At 40.6% G+C, this 22,910-nt stretch overlaps 2 protein-coding genes across 7 annotated transcripts in view; one reads left to right on the top strand and one right to left on the bottom strand.

The window, feature by feature from the left end:
* robo2 (roundabout, axon guidance receptor, homolog 2 (Drosophila)) overlaps nucleotides 1-22,476 on the bottom strand; it is a 218,848-nt gene extending 196,372 nt beyond the window's left edge. For 5 of the 6 annotated variants that reach the window (XM_067364676.1, XM_067364680.1, XM_067364678.1 and 2 more), the window contains exons 1-2: nucleotides 21,810-22,476; nucleotides 507-833 (exon numbers count right to left, since the gene is read on the bottom strand). In XM_067364676.1, coding sequence (XP_067220777.1) covers nucleotides 507-833; nucleotides 21,810-21,867 — 385 coding nt within the window. In that variant the 5' untranslated portion in view covers nucleotides 21,868-22,476. Of the gene's footprint in view, nucleotides 1-506; nucleotides 834-21,809 lie in introns of those variants that run through there. The other variant, XM_067364681.1, reaches the window with a different exon arrangement.
* Nucleotides 13,148-14,493, top strand: LOC137005155 (uncharacterized). Its single transcript, XM_067365963.1, has 3 exons — nucleotides 13,148-13,212; nucleotides 13,609-13,789; nucleotides 13,972-14,493. Exons 1-3 carry the CDS (start codon nucleotides 13,148-13,150, stop codon nucleotides 14,446-14,448), a joined length of 723 nt encoding a protein of 240 aa, XP_067222064.1. The 3' UTR covers nucleotides 14,449-14,493.
* Nucleotides 22,477-22,910: the final 434 nt, after the last annotated feature.

The following is a 22,910-nucleotide window of genomic DNA, read 5'->3' as shown; positions in this document are numbered from 1 at the left end:
GAGACCCATCTTCAAAGCCGAACCCATCTACAGGTTGTCAATAAACCCCCTTCCAGATTCTGCCTTCCTGTGTAGAGTGTGTACACCCTCCCTTCTGCACTTACCATGCCCTTTAATCTGAATCCGTGGCTCTGGCTTTCCTTGTCATTTCCATTTCTCAGGCAGAAGGAAAAACTGCAAGCCTGGCAGGTTGTTCCGAAACAGACTGACAAATCTAAAATTTACTAAAACATATGGAGAGCTAATTAAACTACAGAGCCAACTGCAAAATACTTCCCATCCCCTGTTTTGGAACTAGGGAAATCAGGCTCTTTCCAAAATCCTTCAGATGCAATACCAACTTCACTAGTATCAAGTTCTATAATGTAAAAGCTGCTAAAAGGATGCTACAGAAGAACCGTATAATTGTAGTTTGGTCCACAGGGTACATGGAAAAAAAAAAATAGATCCCCAACACTGCTTGTTACTGGCACTCAAGACAATAATTGAAGAAATCCCATACTTACATGCTACTTCCAGTGAAGCATTTCGACTGACTGCTTCCCCCAAGTAGTTGCGTGCCACACAAACATACGCCCCCTCGTCAGGTTTGCTGCGACGGCCGTGTACGATACGCAGGAAGAAGAGTGAGCCGCTGGGCAAGAGCATGCGGTGAGATCGAGGGTCATCTTTGTCTGTTTCAACTCGTTCTCCGTCCTTGTACCACTCCACGGTGGGTGTGGGCCGCCCTTCTGCCTTGCAGTTTAGGGTAGCTGGCTCACCCTTGGATACGATCAGATCGGAGGGGTGTTCTACGATCCGAGGTGGAGAATCTTCCTGCCGCAGACGGGATCCTGGAAAAATGGAGAAAGTGGAAGACTTGTCAGAACCAACTTCACATTTATGTTCAAGATGAAAGACATACCATAAAATGTCTTACAGGCTTTCATAGAGAACAAGCATATGATCTCAATCATTGAAAGACTGGATGAAACCAATCAGCATTAGTCTTGGCAATCCTGCTCTAGAAGAGCCAGTATCCTTAGAGTTTAGCTCCAAATTACCCAATATGCCTGTCTGGAAATTTCGAGTCATCCTGAAAACCTTGATTAGTATGTTTAATTGGGGCTAGAGATGAACTCTGCAGGACAGTAGCCTTCCAGGAGCAGAATTGTCCATACCTTGTCTTGGCAATCACCATCTAGCTATTTGAATCTCTAAAGAAACTTTATGCCAGGTAAAGTAAGGTTTAACTTGGGCAAATCTTAATAAATGCTCCCTTAAAACAATGCTTTATTTCTACTGCCATTTGTTCACTGAGCATACAAAAGCAATATTTTCAAACCGAGAAAAGCCATGCCAAAAACAACACAGCTCTCTGATCCAGCACACTAATTTAGGGTGCCACATAGTGAGCTGGCAAGCCATTGGGGACTTGCCCTCTGTGACAGAGAGGTTCAGGGGTTTAGACTCACACTGTGTTAAAATGCTAATCCCCTGAACGTTCCCCTGCATGGCCCTGCATTTGGTATGGATAATGCTAGCAGCCCACGCTAGGAGTCTGGCCCTTATGATAATAGATTGCGGAAAGAGCAGTGTGAGCCTTAACCCTAGAGATAAGGAGCCAGAGGCCACCCTGCATTTACATCACTAAGGCACAGGCCAAACAGGGACAAAAGCGGCCCCTGATCCACCCAAAATCTGGCCAAAAATGAGAAGCTAAGCTAGAGCCGCTAGCGCTGCCATCAGATGAATGCTGTAAGCTTTACACGCTTCAATAGCACATGGCTAGCGTGGAAACACCCTTGAGATTGTAAATGCAGATTTTCTACTTCTTTCAGGGATTTGAATCGCTTAACACTAGGAGTGACTTTCCAATCCTCCAAAAGGGGGCAGGGGATATGATTTTAGCATGTGATTGTTCAATATGAAAGGATATGTGTGTGTCAGGTTTTGCTATCTTTGTGAAGGCTACATTGTGGGGGACCTACATAAAGAGAAGAAATATGACTAAAAGTGTCTTTTCACAACTGAAAGTACAGTTAAAGTCTAGAAACTATAATTAGCTTAATTTACATAGAAAAGATAAGATGAGGCCACCACCATGGTATATAAATGAGTAAATCCATAATATTTTAATATCAGAGGTAACTGCTTGTTCATTAGTATTTTCTAGGCACTGCTAGTGGCTAAACCTCCCGAGAGAGTAGCATGCTAGCATGATCAGCACACAGCGCTGTGCAGCTTTGTTTATTTAGCTCTGCTAAAACAGCTGTTCGCTAGCCGTTTGTTCAACATAAACCACTGCAGAGTGCAGGACGGACCTCCTACACAATGAGAGACCCAGCGGCAGCAGCTAGCCTGAGCTGAAGGTGGCCGTGTCCTCTCCTGGGATGGCAGGTGTGCAGTGCTGATGTACAAGAGTTCATTGCGGTGCTAAACTCTTTCGGTTGCTGATATATGGAACTGCAGTGAAACAGAGGATTTGTTTAGGGTGTTTAGGATCACTGCGAAATGTGCGCTGCCTGTTCTTACCAGTGGGACCAAGTCAGAGCATATCAGAGAAGCAAGCTTGTTTATTAGTGCGCAAAATGTTTTGCTGAGTCTGCCATGTGTTAGTGTGCTCTAAAGGTCCGTTCTCTCCCGCAGTGCAATAAGGACTCTATTAAAGGGAGCGATGTCTCCCACTTCACCTAATTTGTGCTAATTCCTGCCATTTCCCTCTCATTGATTAGTGATCATTCCGGCTGTCTGTTGTCTAAGTGGGGCCACACACAAGACCCAGAGCAGACTGGGGGCCACACAAGGGACTAGCTACTGACAGGGTGAGATCTTATCCTGTACCCTCCAGGTTTCATGTTTATGCTGTGCTGCGTACTATGAAACTGAGCTCTGCTGAAGTTTGCAGATACACTGATTTTGCTCTCTCTCACTGCCTCTCGCATTTCTCCTTCTCACTTCCTTTTGGCAGTCTGCATCTCTCAAAACCAGGGGTGTCAAACTCATTTAAGCACTTACTACGGCCTGATACACTCTTGGTGTACCCATGCAGAGAACATGCTCTTCTGGATCTAGAGTCAATTCACATATCAGCTTTTAATAAATGAACACAAATGTTTATGTCCTGCTTTCACCAATCAGAAACAAGTTCATTTTTGATGTTGTAAGTGACTAAATGAATGAACCAGTAATTAACAGTATGACATTGATAAATGGGGTTGGTCGAGATAAGGGGATGATGGGAGGACCATGCCCGCCAAGAACACACATACACACACACATATACACTGCTATCTCAATAGAGCATCTGTTTAGCTTCTAATCGACAGCCACTGGCAGAGACTTTTACATGATGGAGGTGAATATGCTTGCACTTGCCATGCGATTCGATTTTTATTAGTCTAATTTCTTTTAATCCAATTTGTATTCCAATCTGCAACCTCTAATCGTCTGAACCTTGAGGCACCATCTGCTTGCTGTATTTTTTTTTTCTTTAGTCTTTTTATCCAGGGAGAAATTTTGCTCAGCAGATGCTTCTAAAATTGTGATTTTCCCTGTTAAGAGAGGAACAGAAGGAAATATGAAAAGGGATAAAAGGGAATATTATTCTTTTCATAGCATACAGTATATGGAACCCATTTCTTGACAAGGTGTTGGGCAGTAATTTATTAAAAGTAGAAATTTCTAAGTATTGAGCCAGAGAAATATTGCTTTAACTATTATTATGTTACAGTTTTAAGTAGCCCAACACTGTGTTTTGACCTCTATAGATATACAACAGGCAAACCTTGCTGCTTTCCGCTCCTCAAATTGTAAAAGCTGTTTTTACAGTGACCGCAATAACAGGTTCAATCATACAGGCTGGCAACCCTCCCCACACATACACTCCATTACCGCTAACACACTTGTGGATGTAGCACATGAAAATGAAAAAGTAATTTTTCTATATTTTCTCCCATCAGCAGACTAAGCTACTGGCAAAGTCAATTTATTTCCTTCCTACTCTCTGTCTCTTTGTTTCCCTCTCTCTCTCTTCCTGCTGCCCTCTCTTAATGCGATCATTGCTTGTTGTACAATCAAGTGCTCTTGGCCGCCTGGGAGAGTGCTCTTTACTATGTCTCTGAGCGCACACCATTCAAAGAGCCATTTCCTCTTCCATTGGACCCCCCAGCCAGCCCACACACACACAAGGGCATATATGCATATGCACGCACATTTGGACTGGGGAACACATACACGATGCATGGAAAACTGTGTCAAATTATCGGCATTCCAAGAGAGTTTGATTCATGCATTCATAATAATTTGTGATATGACATGCAAGGCACTGGTGCAATTTACATACACTTTCCAGAAGGTATATTTTAGTGGCACAAATGGAAAAGTACAGAAAGGAAATGGAGAGAGAAAAACAAAAAACAAATACACATAAAATGTTCTATACTTTAACATTTATTTATTTAAAGGTGCCGTAGAACTTCTTTTTAAAAGCTGTAATATAAGTCTAAGGTGTCCCCTGAATGTGTCTGTGAAGTTTCAGCTCAAAATACCCCATAGATTTTTTTTTTTTTTTATTAATTTTTTTAACTGCCTATTTTGGGGCATCATTAAATATGCGCCAATTCAGCACACGTTCCCTTTAAATTCTCGTGCTCCCCTCCCCCAGAGCTCGCGCTTGCCTTAAACAGCATAAACAAAGTTCACACAGCTAATATAACCCTCAAAATGGATCTTTACAAAATGTTCGTCATGCAGCATGTCTAATCGCGTAAGTATAGTATTTATTTGGATGTTTACATTTGATTCTGAATGAGTTTGATAGTGCTCCATGGCTAACGCTAACATTACACACTGTTGGAGAGATTTATAAAGAATGAAGTTGTGTTTATGAATTATACAGACTGCAAGTGTTTATTATTTATGAATGAAAATAATGACAGTCTTGTCTTTGTGAATACAGTAAGAAAACATGGTAACCACATTTCATAGTACATTAGCAACATGCTAATGAAACATTTATAAAGACAATTTACAAATATCACTAAAAATATCATGTTATCATGGATCATGTCAGTTATTATTGCTCCATCTGCCATTTTTCGCTATTGTCCTTGCTTGTTTACCTAGTCTGATGATTCAGCTGTGCACATCCAGACGTCCTGCCTTTGTGTAATGCCTTGAACATGAGCTGGCATATGCAAATATTGGGGGCGTACATATTAATGATCTCGACTGTTACGTAATACGTTACGTCGGTGTTATGTTGAGATTCACCTGTTCTTCGGAGGTCTTTTAAACAAATGAGATTTATATAAGAAGGAGGAAACAATGGAGTCTGAGACTCACTGTACGTCATTTCCATGTACTGAATTCTTGTTATTTAACTATGCCAAAATAAATTTAATTTTTAATTCTAGGGCACCTTTAATTATTAAATAATGGCAATGTAGTGCCAATTAACCCTGTATTGATAAATGCTGGAAAACTACTGTTAGTTTACGATTTGTTACTTAATGCATGCTTGTTAATGTTAAGAAATTTAACACTATTGTAATGAGTTAATGAACCTGTCTTGCTTTCTGTAAAATAAATAAAATAAAATGAAATAAATATGAAAAAAAATCCTTAAAAACAAGAATACCTGAAAAGAAATTCAACATGAGATATCGATACTTGTGATTAAAGTTCAAAGCCTATAAAATCATCATCTACCTCCACCTCATCTAAGTTACCTACAGCGTGTCTTCCTCTCCTCCACCTTTCCATATGTAGCCTACAGAATCAGTCGAGGAGGAGGACATGATTACAATAGATAAGAGAGCCTGGAGGGAGTGAACTGTCATGTTAGTCATTGTTTACAGGCTGGTTAAGAACAATAGCTCTCTTACAGAACCTCCCTCTGGTCTCCTGCATGGGGAGAGGGACTAATTTCACCCTTGAACATATTGTCCCTCCACTTAACGGATGTTAGAGGATAAAAATAAGTGTTTTTTTTCTTTTTTTACAAGTCTGCTGCTGAACCATCTACATATCCATACAGAACATCATCTCTATTCTCTTTGCTGACAAGAGTCATGTTATCTCCTGCACCACAAACAGGACCTATTTAATCTCAAGCGGTTTCTCTGAGACACCAAATGGAGACTATCACTAATCTCTTGAGTTTTAGAAAATATCTCAGACTGTGCTCAGATTTGCCCAACATCTGTATTAAAAGATCTAATTTTGTACTCAAATATTTCTCATACATTTCTTCCAAGACCAAATTATCTAAGCTTCTCTGTACACATACATTTATAGGACTATATTTTTATTCCTCCCCCAGTAGGTTTTAAGAAAAACATCTGAGTCATTGTTGATACTTCAAAGAAACAACTGAGAAACATGAAAGAACATCCTCTGAGCAATAATATTTTCATCTATGCAGATGACTGCGTATATGCCACCTGTACCGCACTTCTATAAGCTTTACCACGCATTTATTCATGTGCAAAGCAGAAGGCTGGGGAGCTTTGATGATCTTCTTCGTAATTATTTTTATTGGTTCCCCTGAGATTCATCAGCCCACCGTCCAAATCAATAGCCAGTGCTGGTACCCACCCACCGCAGCAAGGCCTGAAAACCCCCAGAGGACGCATCACTTATCGTGTGTGTGTGTGTGTGGAGCTGTGATCAGAGGTTACCACGGGCAACCTCCCAAAGGTGTTCTAATTACACTGTTCCACTGGCAATAAATAAAAGCCGAGGAAAGAGGTCACCGTTTGACGAATGGATATCTCAGGATTTTGATGCAGATTAACATTAATTGAATTAGTATGCGCCTGAAGGAATGTCACCGTAGATAATCGTGTATGATTCGCTGAGCATACATATGAGAAAACAATTTTCCTGTTTCTGTATTTATGATATTCGAGTAGCAGAACTAAAGTTGAGATTGAAAGAATGGGGTCAGAACAAAACAATCTGCATCCACAACAGTAAAATTGCTAATTAACTGGCTTGAAGTTGAATTCATACAGTAAGTCTATCTATCTATCTATCTATCTATCTATCTATCTATCTATCTATCTATCTATCTATCTATCTATCTATCTATCTATCTATCTATCTATCTATCTATCTATCTATCTATCTATCTATCTATCTATCTATCTATCTATCTATCTATCTATCTATCGTATATATTAATCAATCCATCCATCCATCCATCCATCCATCCATCTACTTAACATTTAAATCTAAATTGCAATTCTGCATTCTGTTCACAACCTCAAAACACACAACCCTGTTCTAAATCATGCCAAATCTTATGACAAAGCCAAATTTTGTCATAAAAAGAAACAAAATCAAATTCATTGTTCAGAAAACTTAGCAAATACGCAAAAAAAAAAAAAAAAAAAAAAAATGAAAATTTGATATTGTTTGAGTTTTATTGAGGCCCTTTAATCCTATATTTCAATTCCAGGCACTAGAAGTTCTCTCTCTCTCTCTCTCGGAGATGAACATCTTCACTCCAGCTAGTCTGACAGCGACTCATTCGTCATGTCAACAGTGGAAAATATAAATATGTCTATGGAGAAACAGGGATGATGTTACCGAATGCTTTCAGACAGACACACATGGCTCCGAATACACACCGCACAATCTCGCACGGACAGGCACGCCCTTGAAGATTCATCACGTCGCCACCATGTCACCCTACACACACAAAATGCCTGCCCTCCAGCATCCCACAGAGGTCTGGATGCACAATAACTTTGATTGGCATGTCTTGAAAACTTATCTCAGATGAAACTGCAAAAATATATGCAAACAAACCTGAGCAGTGCGGTATCTGACCCATCTGCACTGACATACACGTGGAAAACCAACACGAGAGAGCCTGATAATTCCAGGAAGTCTAAATTCCTCTTCAAAAAAGAAATGTTTCCAGATATTGCCTTCCTCTGGATCTCACTCTCTTTTACACACACTCTTTCCCCTGCAGTGAGTTATTGACTTTGTATCAGTGTACGCTTCCCGAGTCCGCTCCTGCAGTGAGGTATAAATAGACACAACTGGAGGAATGAGAATTTAATAATCAAAGATAATAGCTTTGTACATATTTATACTTCAGCGGCCTCTTCTTCCTGTCAAGTTGTCTCCTTCATTCTCAAATCTTTCCCCACACTTTTAGTTCTCCTCACAGGATACAAGTTCTCTTTCCCTCCATCTATGTCTGTCGCTTTCTATCAGCAGTCGTCCCTCTATCGCTCTCTCCCATCAGGAAATGACCTGTCAGGGCCTTGAGAGAAAAAAGGGAAGGTGTGGAAGACAGAATTCCACATTCAGAGGAGGGCAGCAACCCTCATCAACACGTTCACCAGCACCTCAACCCATCCTTTTCATCCTTTCACTCCCTCCTTTCTTCTCTCGTTTTCTCTCAAGCTGATGAATGGATGAAAGGAATGAGTATGATGTTTTCAAGGCATTAGACCTAGTGTTTGAACATGTATGTATGAAGTTTCACACACACACATCATTCTAATATGCTGATTTGCTGCTCAATAAACATTTATGATTATTTTCAATGTTGAAAACAGTTGTGTACTTTTTTTTTTCAGGATTCCTTGATGAATAGAAAGTTCAAAAGAACAGCTTTTATCTGAAATACAAAGCTTCTGTAGCATTATACACTACCGTTCAAAAGTTTGGGGTCAGTAAGAATTTTTATTTTTATTTTTTTGAAAAGAAATTAAAGAAATGAATACTTTTATTCAGCAAGGATGCATTAAATCAATCAAAAGTGGCAGTAAAGACATTTATAATGTTACAAAAGATTAGATTTCAGATAAACACTGTTCTTTTGAACTTTCTATTCATCAAATAATCCTGAAAAAAGAATATTGTACACAAATATTTTGTACAATTGTACACATTAAATGTTTCTTGAGCAGCAGATCAGTATATTAGAATGATTTCTGAAGGATCATGTGACACTGAAGACTGGAGTAATGATGCTGAAAATTCAGCTTTGCCAACACAGGATCACTTTGTGAAATATATTCAAATAGAAAACAGTTATTTTAAATTGTAATAATATTTCACAATATTACTGTTTTTACTGTATTTTTAATTAAATAAATGTAACCTTGGTGAGCAGATGAAACTTCTTTTAAAAAAATAAGAAATCTTAGTGGTTCCAAACTTTTGGACTGTACTGTACACACACACACACACACACACACACACACACACACACACACACACACACACACACACACACACACACATATTATATATATATATATATATATATATATATATATATATATATATATATATATATATATATATATATATATATATATATACATATATACACACACATTCTTAATCAGTTTTTTTTCTTATTTCCCATTAATATCTAAGATACATTTAGTTGAGTAGCAACTCAGCAAAGTTACTGACAACACAGCTGATGTAGTATTACTTCTAAAGTAAAGGAAATTTTTATGTTTGCTGGAAAGCAAGTAAGCAACTTTTTGGAAGTGTGTGCTGAATCAGATTTTCTATGTTACATGCCTTGGCAAAATTTGCAGTGTCTATTGTGTTCTGAGTAGTTTTCACACGTTGCTATTGGTTTGCTAAGATTTGGGTTCTTTTGCTATGACTGGGTTGTTTTGTCTCATTGCTAAGTGGTTGCTAAGATCTTCTGGGCAACTTTAGCATGTTGCTATTGTAACCCCTCCTGTTCAAACTGCCCACTCTAAGCGGGACTCGAACCTTGGTCCACCAGCATGGGAGTCAGGCTTTCTAAGGAGGCTTAGAAAGGAGGCTACAGACTGGAGTCTCCAGCGTCAGTTGCTAGAGCACCTCTTGAGATCAGGGGAGTGAGGTTTACACACACAGCTCTTACTTCTGTTACACTCTCCCCCCTAAACGGCACCAAATGTAACCGGTTCTACTCGACCCGCTCCGAGCAGGACTCGAACCTGGGTCCACCAGCATGTGAGTCAGGCGCTCCAACAAGGAGGCTAAAGACCACAGTCTCTAGCGTCAGTCGCTAGAGCTCCTTGAGATCAGGGGAGTGAGGTTTACATGCACAGCTCTTACCGGCCCACGTCCGTTACACTATGCTGTTGCTCAGGTGTTCTAAATGGTTTCTGTTAGCTGAAAAGTACTACACATCTCAATGAACCACACAAAATGTCCACAAAGAGCTGTAGTTTAATGTTTAGGTTTAGAGATTCGAACAAAGTGACAGCTTGCCAGCTAGCCTTAGCAAACACCACTAATAATTGCTTGAGAAATTATATGTGTGCAGATGATTCTCTACTAATAGCCAAACATGTTTTTTTCTCTTTGCTTTCTGCACTGGTTGAAAGCCTTTGTAAGCATGCACGTTTTGCACATATTTATTCAACATCTATTTAACATGCTAGGGTTGTCTTGTAAAATAATGTGGGTCAGGTCAGCGTGGACACTTTGAAATCGGCTCCCGCAGGTGTGAGTTTGTTTGACTTTGTGAAAATATCGTGGTGCCGGGTCTTTTATAACCGCATGTGTGTGCTAACATTAGAGTTATGTAGGGCTTTGTGTGTGTGCATATGCACCCACACCCTAATGAACGTGCACACACACAGGTGTTCTGCGGCATGCCCCACTCATTCTTTGCGTCCTGGTGACGGCTGATCTTTGAACGGCCCTGAAAAGCAGCAAGGGCTTTGTGGAGTGATATAAAAAGCGGTCTCATGTCTCATGTCATACAGTAATGCGTTTACCTTCCATCATCATAGTTCAGAAAGAAAGAAAGAAAGAAAGAAAGAAAGAAAGAAAGAAAGAAAGAAAGAAAGAAAGAAAGAAAGAAAGAAAGAAAGAAAGTTGAGAGAAGGCAGTTTTATTGCAGAAAATGTGGGTGGCCGCTGCTAAACACATGGGCATGTCACTGAATGGCCTGCAGTCTTTGCCCTAGTGCTTGCAGGTCCCAGCTGAATTGAGGTATAGACTGCAGGTATAGTGAAAGATACAGTGTGCCTGGAATGCAGCCCTGGAATAAACCCGAGTCTATATTAGTAAGCCAAATCAGGTCCGGTGAGATTTATAAGTCTCATTTCATAGAAGGCTTAATCTGAACATCTCTGCAGAGGGTACAGTGATGAGATTTTAAGTTTAAATCAGATAAAGGTCTGTAGGGGTATGCTCAACATGACAAGAACCTTCAAACTGAAAACATGAGTAAACAAGTGTGCAATTATTCTACAGTTTAAATAGAAGGTGCGTATATGCATGCTAAAAAGGCCAATTATATAGAGCATTTAAGTATTATATATATATATATATATATATATATATATATATAAGCATTTAGGTAATCCTCATGATTTTCCATGTAGATTTGACTGCCGACTCAAAGTGTTGTCAGCCAGGTCAGATTCATGACGGATGCGCTCCCTTATCAAATTCACCTTAGCTATGTATATGAAAGGTCATCAACAGACTCAGGTAACCAACAAAACTCATGCCAGAACCTCACATGGACTTTGGCCCAGAAAACCAAACATGGATTTCAAGAGTTGTTTGCTGACAGAAAACATATGTATGCAGCTGTGCTGAAGAGTCACTAATATCATTACATGGGGAACTTTCCCCACAAATAGCACTGAAATTATTAAAAATCCAAATTTAGTTAAGCTTTGAGATTAAATCTTGATTTCATATTGAATATGTGTATTTGGTGTGCTCTGAGGGCTCAGAGCTCGGAATTTTTCCCAAAACTGAACGCAAAATGGAGTATATCAATAAGTGAATCTGAATCTGATTGAAATGTAAACGCAATAATGAATCGAAACCCAATTTCAACCTGGAATCTTAATCCCAAATCCCGAATTTTAACCTGCAACTATTCAGTCAAACCAGTTTCTAAATTTCAGTAAGTTTCAGCTTTCAAATGTGAATCTAAATCTGACTGAATCCAAATTGACAATTCAGATTATAAACCTCACTGAATTTATCCTAAATCTATAATCCCGATTTTTAAGTGCACAAGTGAACAAGTGTTGTACACCAAACTTAAATCTCAACCTGCAAACCTAAACTTAATTCCAAGTTCCCACTGATTCTAAACTTACATCAAACTCACAACATAAACTTCCTAGTCCAGAAAAGTGAATAAAATCTCCTCAGTGAAACTTTCTCTGTGATAATCAAAAGGCCTGGTCTCGTTCACGCAGCAGGCGGTCTTAAGCGCAGCAGTCAGCGTGTGCCGTGATGCATGAGAGTGAAGGTGGCAGCGTTGAAGATTTTATACACTGCCCTGCACTGCTCTCCTCTGCATTACTGCCCTGACGCACATGACGGATGCGCTTTGGAGTGCCGGGCAGTCTCTCTGTCTTCAGCTGCTCCGCTGCGGCTGAGCCTCATCCATTTTCATGACCAGCAGAGCAGCTTTTAATCTCACTGTCTTCTCCGCAGTCTCTCGTTCGTATCAGGCACAGGCTGGAGTGAGTCCCGGACCAAAGGGAAAAACTGCAGCTCTGGGACTTGATTATTCTGAAAAAATAGTGTTAGCTGAATTTCATTTAAATTCTTCACCCCTCTCTCTGTGTGTTCTTCTTATCTGTTTGTGTTGTGTTGAGTCATTCAGCCTTGACACAGATCCTTTCTTATCTAAGAGCTGCCGAGAGACAACTAAACGAGGGCAAGGTGAAGCCAATGGATGAAAGAGCAAATGACACTTTCTCAAACATAACTTTGTGGACTGAAGGAGTTAGTGTATTGTAAAAAAACAGTGTTCAGCAGAGTATGTTGACTGTCAAATGGAAAGAAGGATAAAGGCCAGGCCACCATCTCCAAACAACAATCTCTAGCCAGAAAAAATTGTCCCTAAAGGCCGGAACACACCAAGCCGACGGTCGGCCGTCGGGCAGTTTTTCTTCGTCGGCCGACTAAGTTTCCTCGGTGTGTTCTGCACCGTCGGCTGAAGTTGGTCCTCGTCGGCTTTGTTTCGGCCGATTCGAAATGTTGAATCGGCGTTGGACCTCGTCGGGCCGTCGGGCCATATGATCATTCTGATTGGCTGTTCAGCTAGCGAACCAGTGCATGAGAAAAGAAAAACGGAAGTGACGAAGCAAGTAAACGACGAAGTCAAGAGGGAACACACATTGTTTACCTTAGGTACGTGAAAGACATGGCTATCTGGAACGAGGCAAGTGAAGACGAATTGATCAACATGATCCAGGAAAGGCCGGGTTTGTATGACATTACGGAAAAATGTTATGTCAACCGTGTGCTGAAAGCTGAACTGTGGCGTGAGATCGAAAATAAACTCGTCATATCAGGTAAGATTTCCTTTTTGGCAATTGAGAAAGCTTGTTTGTAATTGTTCAATAGTCCATAGTAAAACTAATATAACCATTTTAGTGTTTTGTGTGTACCAAACTAAGTTTGTTTATGGAAACAGACAGTAATTAATATGTGCTGTGCTAGCATCTCATATTTCATAATAATATTAAAGTTAATCAAATTGTTAATAATATAATTAACAATACAGCAAAAAGTAACATTTGTTGGCATAACAAATACTCATTAAAGTGACAAAATAAGCAGCCATAACACTTAATGCTTACAAAATTTTACTTTGTCCCTCAGAAAAGAGCTCAAGAAGCGGTGGGATTCATTGCGAACCCAATACATGCGTTATAAGAAACAAGGACCCTCAGGAAGTTCTGGAGCTCAGAAGACTGGCAGGCAGCAATGGATCCTGAACCGCCTGCAGTTTCTAGAGCCTCACACAAAAAGGAAGGAGAGCACTTCAAATCTAATGATCATGGTAAATAAACAAATATATTTATATTTATTTATTTATTTATTGTTTAATTTCAGAATAAAATAAACATTTTGCTTTTGTAAGATGGCAAGTGCTTCTTTAAAAGAGTCTATTCACAAGTAACTCCGCATATTAAGTCAAGCCATTACATTAACTTGTCACATTTGTATCTTATGTTTTTTAAGGAACCTGCGGCTGATAGTGATTCCTGTTCACCCTCAGATGGTACCAACAGTGACACCTGGACTGGCACCCATGAAGACCCCAGCTTCAGTGATGCTGACCTACGGTCAAGTACACCCTTGGCTGAATCCACCATCTGTGGAACTGAGTCCACAGCCATGAGAAAGGACCATTTGCAAAGCTCCAACATAAAACCAAAGCCTCCAGGGAAGCGCAGGAAGATGCAAGACGAATCCTCCAGCGAGGAATCCACAAACTTGATGCGCACCATCGGCAAAACTCTGGAAAAGTTGGCATCACAGGAAAACACCAATGATGCCATCTCAGCTTACTGCAAAAATCTTGAACACAGAATGCGGAATTTGCCACCACATCTACTGCCACATTTCCAGCATGAGGTTGATAATTGCATTTTCAAATATTCAGTGGGCCACAACCATGCACTGGATGCATCTTCCAATCAGTATACACACTTGTAATTTTTTATGTAGCAAAATTGTAAACAGATATTGTAGCATTTAGTAAATATGTCACGCTTAGTTGTACGTTATATTAGAGTACTTATGCAAAGTTTATATTTCTGTACATTTTATTTATTTTAAATACCAACTGTTGATATTTTTCTGTAAATTACCTTAATGCTATTTTTGCACATTTGAAAATAAAACACTGACTTTGTGTAAAGGTACTTCACTGTTCTTTATGTAAAAAAAAAATCACAAAACACAATGATGTAAAAATATAAACTTTATTTTGCAAATTCACACCATTGTTATAAAACATAAACCAAGGTCAAGGGAAAGAAACAAGTTTGCTACATGCTTATATTTTGCCCCACTGAAAGGGCACTGCACCGGTGTCCGAATTAAAGTACTGGCACAGTTTATCCCTGAGCTGTTTGGCGTGTGTTGTACTGTTGGTTGTGCGTGGCAGAGAGGCCTGCTGTAGGCCAGGGTCTTCTCTCCATCTTCCAGGGACAGTGTCATGATCTTGTTCTTCCTGGTCGATTCCTGCCATGTACACTTCACAGCACTCTTTGCGCAGAAAGTTGTGCAGAGCACAGCAAGACAAAACAATGTCCTCCACTTTGGCAGTGCTTTGAATATTAATGGTGGTTAGTAGGACGCGAAAACGATTTGCCAGGATGCCAAATGCATTTTCAACCACCCTTCGAGCTCGCGAAAGTCTGTAATTGAATATGCGTTGCTCTACAGACAGCTTGCGGTTCGGGTATGGCTTCATGAGGTATTCCTTTAAGGGGAATGCCTCATCAGCCACAATGCAGTAAGGGGCCAGCTGGTCTGATTCAGGAAGTGGTGCAGGTGCAGGAATGTTGGATGTTCTTTTCTCCAAGGCATCCTGCAATGAGCATCCCCCAAACACTCCACCATCTGAAATGCGCCCGTTGCAGCCCACATCAACATACAGAAATCTGTAGTTGCTGTCTACCAGTGCCATAAGCACTATTGAGAATGTATGCTTGTAGTTGAAGAATTTAGATCCAGATCCTGGAGGGGGACGAATGTTAATGTGCTTTCCATCCAGAGCACCCAGGCAATTTGGGAAATGCCACTGATTCTGGAATCCAACGGCTACTTGCTGCCACTCTTCCACTGTGTCTGGGCACTAAAAAACAATATAATTAAAAAGAAATTAGTTTAACTCGTCAGACCATTAATAACTCAGTGATTTTGACATTCTTGAATTAACCCTGCAAAGCCCACTTCTGCAGAATTACAACATCACTTTCAAAAATTTAAAAAAAAATGCCTGCAAATGTTTTTTTCTCTCAAGATCACATTTACATAGTTAATGGGTTCTATTGTTCGTCCTCACAATGCTATTGGGTTGAAGAAGTGTTTATAGGTCAGCATTAGGCTCTTTATGTTTTGGATTTTGGGGGAGATGCCTGTTGCATTGTTCAGGGACAGGTATGAATGGTCTTGAATATGAACCTGTAAGTGCTCTGGGGGGATGAATGTGTTCTTTTAGTATGATAAGTAGAGAGCATAATAGGCCAGCCAGACTGTATTGTTTGAATGTAGTAGTGGAATTTTATTTGCATTGAAATTATAATTTGATGGATAATACTTAGATCTCTGCCCTCGACACATGGTCTACCATCCTGTCTATTCTTTCAGTTTATCTACTACAATATAAGACCCTAAAATTACCCTTATTAAAATGTAAAAAAACTGAAAAATCTTTAATTTCTACATCAGAGGCCTCCTAAAACAATATCTGAGAGATCAAAAAAATTGCTCATTTTTGGGCTAAAACAAAAAAACATTAAACAGATACATGTATACCTTTAGGTATTTCTCTTTTAAGACTTGGTAGATTGCTGCACAGGTTTCAGGAACAAATTGCTGAATTGTGGACATTCCCACCCGGAATTGGTAAGAAAGGCTCTTGAAGCTTTCTCCTGCAAAGATTACAAACACATAACTCCACTATTAATTTTCCACACCTTTTACAGAGTCAAATCTAACACTTTTAATGCATTTGTACTACACTACATTAAAGCAAATATTTTTTTTATCAGTTATTAAAGACATTGTGCTACAAACAACCATAATAATGTTTTATACATTGTGTCTTTTTAAAGTAGGCTACAACTGGATACAAAATAATAAAATTCTTTTCACTTTTATAATGCTTCATAATACACCAAAATAAACACAACTGAAAAGGTGTTTTAATGAAATGTTCAAACAACGAATAACCTTACCTGTTGCCAAGAACCGTAGTGTAATCATCAGACGTTCCCCCACGGAGATACAATCCCGGTAGTTCGTGTTTGTTCTCTGTATGATTGGACTAATAAGTTCTTTTAACATGTGAAATTGAGTGGGAAAAAGCCCGGCGAAATTTTTAAAACCACAAGTTTCCTGTAACTCGAGCTCTCGACACAGGTTCGGGAAAGCACCTTGGGCCTGTCTCTGGAGTATCCATGGTTTCACCCATTTAGTGCGCTTTCTCCGTATTTTTCTCATCCGCTTCTTCTTTTCCTCTTCCACAAGCAAAAGACCAAGGGCTGACAAAGCCAGTGCCATTTGCAACGTGTCGGACATTTTTGAAATAACACGAATCCGTATGTGATGAGCGAGAACTGGTTTTTCATGCACCTTTGTTTATGTTTTGTATCCCTGTAGCTCTTCCGGTCTCCCTAGCAACGAACCATAGCAACGAACACAAACTACTGCCACCTGCTGGCATGGAAAGGCATTTCATCTCACGCAGGCGCAGAACGGACGTGCTATTTGGCCGTCGGCTGTCGAACGTCGGCTTGGTGTGTCAGGGCAACTTTGGACCCAGACGCTGCCGACGCCAGCCGACGCCAGCCGACCCCGCAGTCTGCTTTCGTCGCCACTAGTTCGTCGCCGTCGGCTTGGTGTGTTCCGGCCTTAACACTTATCGCACTGTAGTTTCCTTTCTGACTGGCAGTCTGGGTCTAGGCACCTAGGGAAAGTGTGTGCCCAGTGCTTCACTAAGGGAAAATCTGACACTTGGCTCATTCCCGTTTGTTCATTCGCATTAAATCCCAATGAATTGGCTCAACAAGTCCAGAGTTCTTCTGATTTTTACACAATTAGGCAATTAGCCGACTGGCTGGCTGATTTAGGCATTTAATTGGATATAATTGGAATATGCAAACAATATGAGTCAATATTTTTTGGTCCATTATCCTGGAAGAGAAAAAATCTGCATACCTTCAGCTTCTAAGAGTACAGCAGCATGCATCAAAGCTAACACATGTAGTAAAAGTCTGGAAACTGATTTCATTGGGACTTCAAATAAAAAAGCTCACTTGACAGGCTTGCTCCACTTTTTAGGAAGCAATCCATGTGTGAGACTTGCAACTCAATAGGGTTTTATCAGTCAGTGCACGTGCAGAGCAAAGAGTTTACAATTTGTATATACTGATCTTGTCAGTGGTCTCTGTTAATTGGCAAAAAATGACAGTAGAGTCTTCAGAAAGTTATAAAGTTACAAACTGAGAGTGAGTGTAAATTCTAAAAGTGTTCTTATTATAACCACATCTAAATGGTTAGCTTGAGGGACCAAAAAGACAAAATTGTAAAAGACAAATTTAGGCCAAAAAATTATATAAAACTGTCACATCAAGTCATTTTCTAATCCCAAGAACAAATAACATCCAACAAAAGAAAATGGTCCTCGCTCTGAGTCTCACACCACCGCATCCTCTTTCTACAAAATGTCATTGGCATGCTTGACTGAGAGCAAGCCATGCAGATGAAAACGCTTTGGTATCATCCCCCCAAAGCTTTTTTCTGACTCTAATGTATATAATCTCCTCACTTTGTGCTGCTTGTGACATTTTCATTCATAGAAACTACAAAAATACGCATTGCACCGCAGTCCCGATTCAACAGCCGCCTTTAAATGTCATTCATCCGAGCTTCTGTTTACAGTCATTGGTAGTGTGAATCCATATTGTCAACAAAAACTGTGAACAAGAGAAATACGTTTCATCCTCTTTTCATCGCGCTTCCCGAGGCTGAAACAGTCTCAGTTCGGCGTGACTTAGCGTTTTTTGCTCGCATAGGAAGTAATTATCAATTATGAGACGGATTTGGCTGGTTCTCAGAGGAAGAGGCAGGTTTAGAGTGTTTAAGTGATATTTTAAGTATAGCAGCAGTGGTGTAACACTATCCGGCTTCCCATGCTGAGATACTCAATGCTCTTACTGCCTGATACTACAACAATGTCAGCAAAGTGCCCACACGCTGACCCCCGACTTTAACCCTCATTATAGATTCCCTACACCCTCCGCTCTCTCTCTCTGCTCGCCCATCATCTCTCCTTTCGCTCCAGCTATCCGTCACATTCTTTCTCCAAGAGCCCATCCTTGTTTTAATCTGAGCACTAAACTGAGAAACAGTCACACATCTTTACATGCACAAACACTCTCTGACTCCAGTGTGGCTGCTTTGTGGTTTCGAACTGTGTACGCGTCATTACCGCAGACTGCTCTTCGAAAATGAGGCACAATTATGACAGCGATGCATTACAGCCTAGCCAACTAGTGCAGAACAATTCCATTTAAACTCAGCATTCATAGAGATACCCTAGATCAGACCCACCTCGCAAGTGCAACTTTAGTTACAGCTCCCATTCAATTATATCAAGCCTGTTCATGTAATTGGTACACACTACGCATTTAAGAAATCAAAGCTTCCAATATAAAAAATATCACAAATTAGATTCCTTCAACATCTTGATTATTTCTCCAGGACAGCAATGAAACCTCTGAGCAATTAAATGTTCCTTTGGTTTCCAACACGGATGTTTTGTTGCAAATACTGTATTACCTACAGTTATATCCTTCTCCTTCCCCTTGCTGCCAGACACACGGATACACTCTAGTCTGGGTTTTAGTTTTCTCCTGACGCTGCAGAACTGAAGCTTCAGTGTGCAGACAGATAGAGCAGCGTCGTCAGAGCCACGAGGGACCGCTGGCAGGCAGGTGCGCGTCTCTTCACCTCCACCAGGGGAGCTTGGGAGTGGGGCATCATCTTGTTCTCTACTCTCAGAGTTATCAATGCACTTCTAAAAGCAGCAAAGTTAACTGAAGGATCAGGCCCAGGATAATAGCACAAAACTGGGACGTGGGAACGTAGGGACAAGAGCATTGAACTTACAGCTTCAAGGACAAAAATACTGCAGCCTATAAGCATTTCTTCTTAGAAAACCAACTAGGATTTTACATTTTCTGAAGAAACAAGTGACAAGAGCCCACCCCAAACTAGATACGGCTCAGGTCCTTCCTTCAAAGTCTGCGATTTTTCACCTATTTTAGGTTTGCTATGCAAATACAGTCTAATCGTACAAGCACACCTCACTAATGATCTCCTAAAACATCTAGTCAGTTAGATTCAGAATCAAAACAAGAACCACCTCAGGTTTGTCCCATTCTCGCTAACCCTGAGCCCCAAAACTCCTCCTCACCCAAGTCTCCATTCTCATCCCTCCCTCCCTGAGCAGCATTAATCACCCCAGCCCTGAACAGAACCAAATGACTACGGTCATTCAATCCCAGGACAGCTTTGTTACAAACACAGCCTTTTCTGAATGCATCTCCACAGCCTTTTTGTCTGCTTGGAGAGGGCTGCTCCTCAAAACCGGCTCCTCCTTCCACCAAAACAGGCGGATTACCTCTCACAGGCCAGTCGGGCAGGGAGAGAGGAGGGTTATGGGGCAAATGGTTCGCCGGGGTGATTCATGGGCTCTTCCAGAAAGACCTACACCCCTCTTACCCTCCAAAAACGAAGGGCCATGCCTTCAACCAGTGCCTAGCAACCGGCAGCTGGGGCGCAACAGAAATGGGGAAGGACAGGGAGTTTCTGAGCTGAATTGGGCTAGACTAGCAGGCTCCATGGTAGATACAGGGACAAAAACAGGAGACAAACAGCAAGTGCAGAAGCTGGAAGGACAAAAGCAGAAGCTGAAGCCTGACTCAGCCCCTCATCAGTCACTGCAACATCTACAGGCCTTATTCTTCTTAAATAGCTCAAACAAAAACCCAAGCAAACACCGTTAAGTGTGAAACGGGGCTTTCACACAAAGACGCTCTTGACACAGCTAATGTAATGTGTATGTGACTGTTTTGAAGACAAATATTAACTGTTCATGTCATGAAAAGATTCTAAATACAACCCACGCCAACTTCTAGTGCAGTTCACCTTATCTCCGCATCGTAAACTATAATTAAGTATATTAACTGTATTCCCTTATATCAGATGGACAGACCAATCTGACTACATCAGAAGTCATTCGTTTCACTCCACTAACAATATCCTCATTAGTGATTAATTAAAAAGCCAACACCTGATTAGGTGTTAAATGTCCATTACTTGACTATTAAATATCAGAAAAGTGATTGGCTATCCAAACTCTGTTACGGTCTTGATAGATACAACAGAACTGAGCAGTTTAGGAAGCTTAGGAAATGCAGAGAAAAGATATGAACAGATGGTAAAAATGATGTTTCGAATATTACATAAAGCATGTAAGCCTATGTTAGTTTTACTGGAATAATAATAATCCTTATGTAATGTTTTAAAAGGCATAGTGGGCTAAGCAAGAGGATTTAATAAGTCCGAACACAGAGATATGCAACTACTAACACCAGTTCAGAAGTTAATATCCATTCTGAAAGCTCAGTGCAGACTATTGTGTCTAGTGTAATTGTTTCCTACACTTGGGCTGATCTGACGACACGTCTCATCTCATTTTGTTTGGCAATTCTTTGCAAAAACAAATAAAAAAGAAAATGATCAGTTTGTCATTCTCCAACCCTATGTTTCTCATTTGGGGTCCATATGTGCAATCTTTGCGCCACGCCTTGCGCATCCACTGGTGCTTTTCACAGCAGGTGTCACCCCACATTCTGAGACTGCTGCGACTGTGGCACCTGCTGTGGAAAGCACTTTGGCATCTAACCACACTGCTTCAACACTAAAGGTATAAACATGACATAGAACTAACATGTTTTATGACTAATTACACCAAACAAGTTTGCGTACCCAAATAAAAATAATTTTCCACAAACATATGCACAGCAATGTAATATTCTAATTCAGAATAAAACTAATTTTACATTACCATGTTATGCCAGTAAAATGGCCAAAATAATATCCCAAACTCTTGACATATTATATATATATTGCTGTATCCACAAAAAAGAATAACTAGGTCAGGTATATAAAGTTAAATTATGCATTCAGCAAAGGAATACGTGAACAGCAAAATCTCATAAAACTCTCTTCTCTGAAGTTATAGCTTTCTATTAGAGTGGATCAAAAAAGTAACTCACCATCCACTTGGTTAAAGTATACTAATCCACAGAGTAAAAGGTGTATTAGGGGACTCATTCTGTCATAGTCCACATCCACTCCACACCTCAGTTCTCAAACACTGGACAAGTTTCTCCTCTTTCAATATTTGGAGTACGTAGGAACTCTCAGTAGCCGCTCAGATCCAGCTGAAATGTCAGTTGAGTATTCGCTGGGCTCATGGTGTTTATCTGGATGAGGAACGAGATCCACGCGCACCAGTGAGGGTTGAACTAGTGTCTGTCAGCCCGTGCGTTATACCATGCCTTAGTGCTTTTGATTTCTGCCTTAACAGGACTAGAAACCAGCAGAACCGAGCCAGAACGGGCGGCGAGCACGCGATCTGTCCAAACGCGCGCGTGGAAATGTTGCGCGCTCCGGTTCCTTCAGGAGCTTCTGAAGCACCTTGCAGCTCGCTTCCACGATTCTCTCCGCTGTTTATTAAAGTGTGAAGATTTCCTTTCGTTTCATTACACTCTATATTCCGCGTTCAGAAAGCCGCTCCAAAGTTCCGTGGAGCGCCGTTAAATCCAGCGTAAATGGATCGGGGTGGCGCTGGCCCCGTGCAATCGCTCTGCGAGTTTACAGCAGAGTGAATGTGATGAGTCTTGGGAAGGGCGAGAGCTCCGCAGCGCTCCTACAGCTCCATAACTGACACCCCTGTGCGCACAGCTCCCGGGCCGAGCCAAGACTGACGCTCATGCTGGAGGAGGAAACAGCGAGGGGGAGGAGAGCGGGAGGAGTGGTGCTGGTAGTAGAGAAGGAGGAGGAGGAGGAGGATGCTGTGGGCAGAGGTGGCAGGGGAGCGCTCAAAGCTTCGCTGCGATCTTGGCTCACAGCTTTCCGTGGTGTTATCCACAAAGTTGACCCAAACGGCACCACACCAATGCATCAGGTCACCAGTGATACTTATCGAGCATGATAGTGAGAATATATACACTTTAATTAATTTGAATGTTTTTTTTTTGTTTTTTTTTTTAATAAATGTAAATAAATATGTATGATCACAAAATCTATTAAATATTAATTCGAATATAATTTTGTGTTACTTTGTTTCATATTTAAATAGTTTCATAAGCTCA

This window comes from Chanodichthys erythropterus, chromosome 17 (assembly GCF_024489055.1).
Source record: "Chanodichthys erythropterus isolate Z2021 chromosome 17, ASM2448905v1, whole genome shotgun sequence".
Taxonomy (NCBI): Eukaryota; Metazoa; Chordata; class Actinopteri; order Cypriniformes; family Xenocyprididae; genus Chanodichthys; species Chanodichthys erythropterus.
The sequence above is the reverse complement of the archived record's forward strand: the minus strand, read 5'-3'. Positions and strand labels throughout refer to the sequence as shown.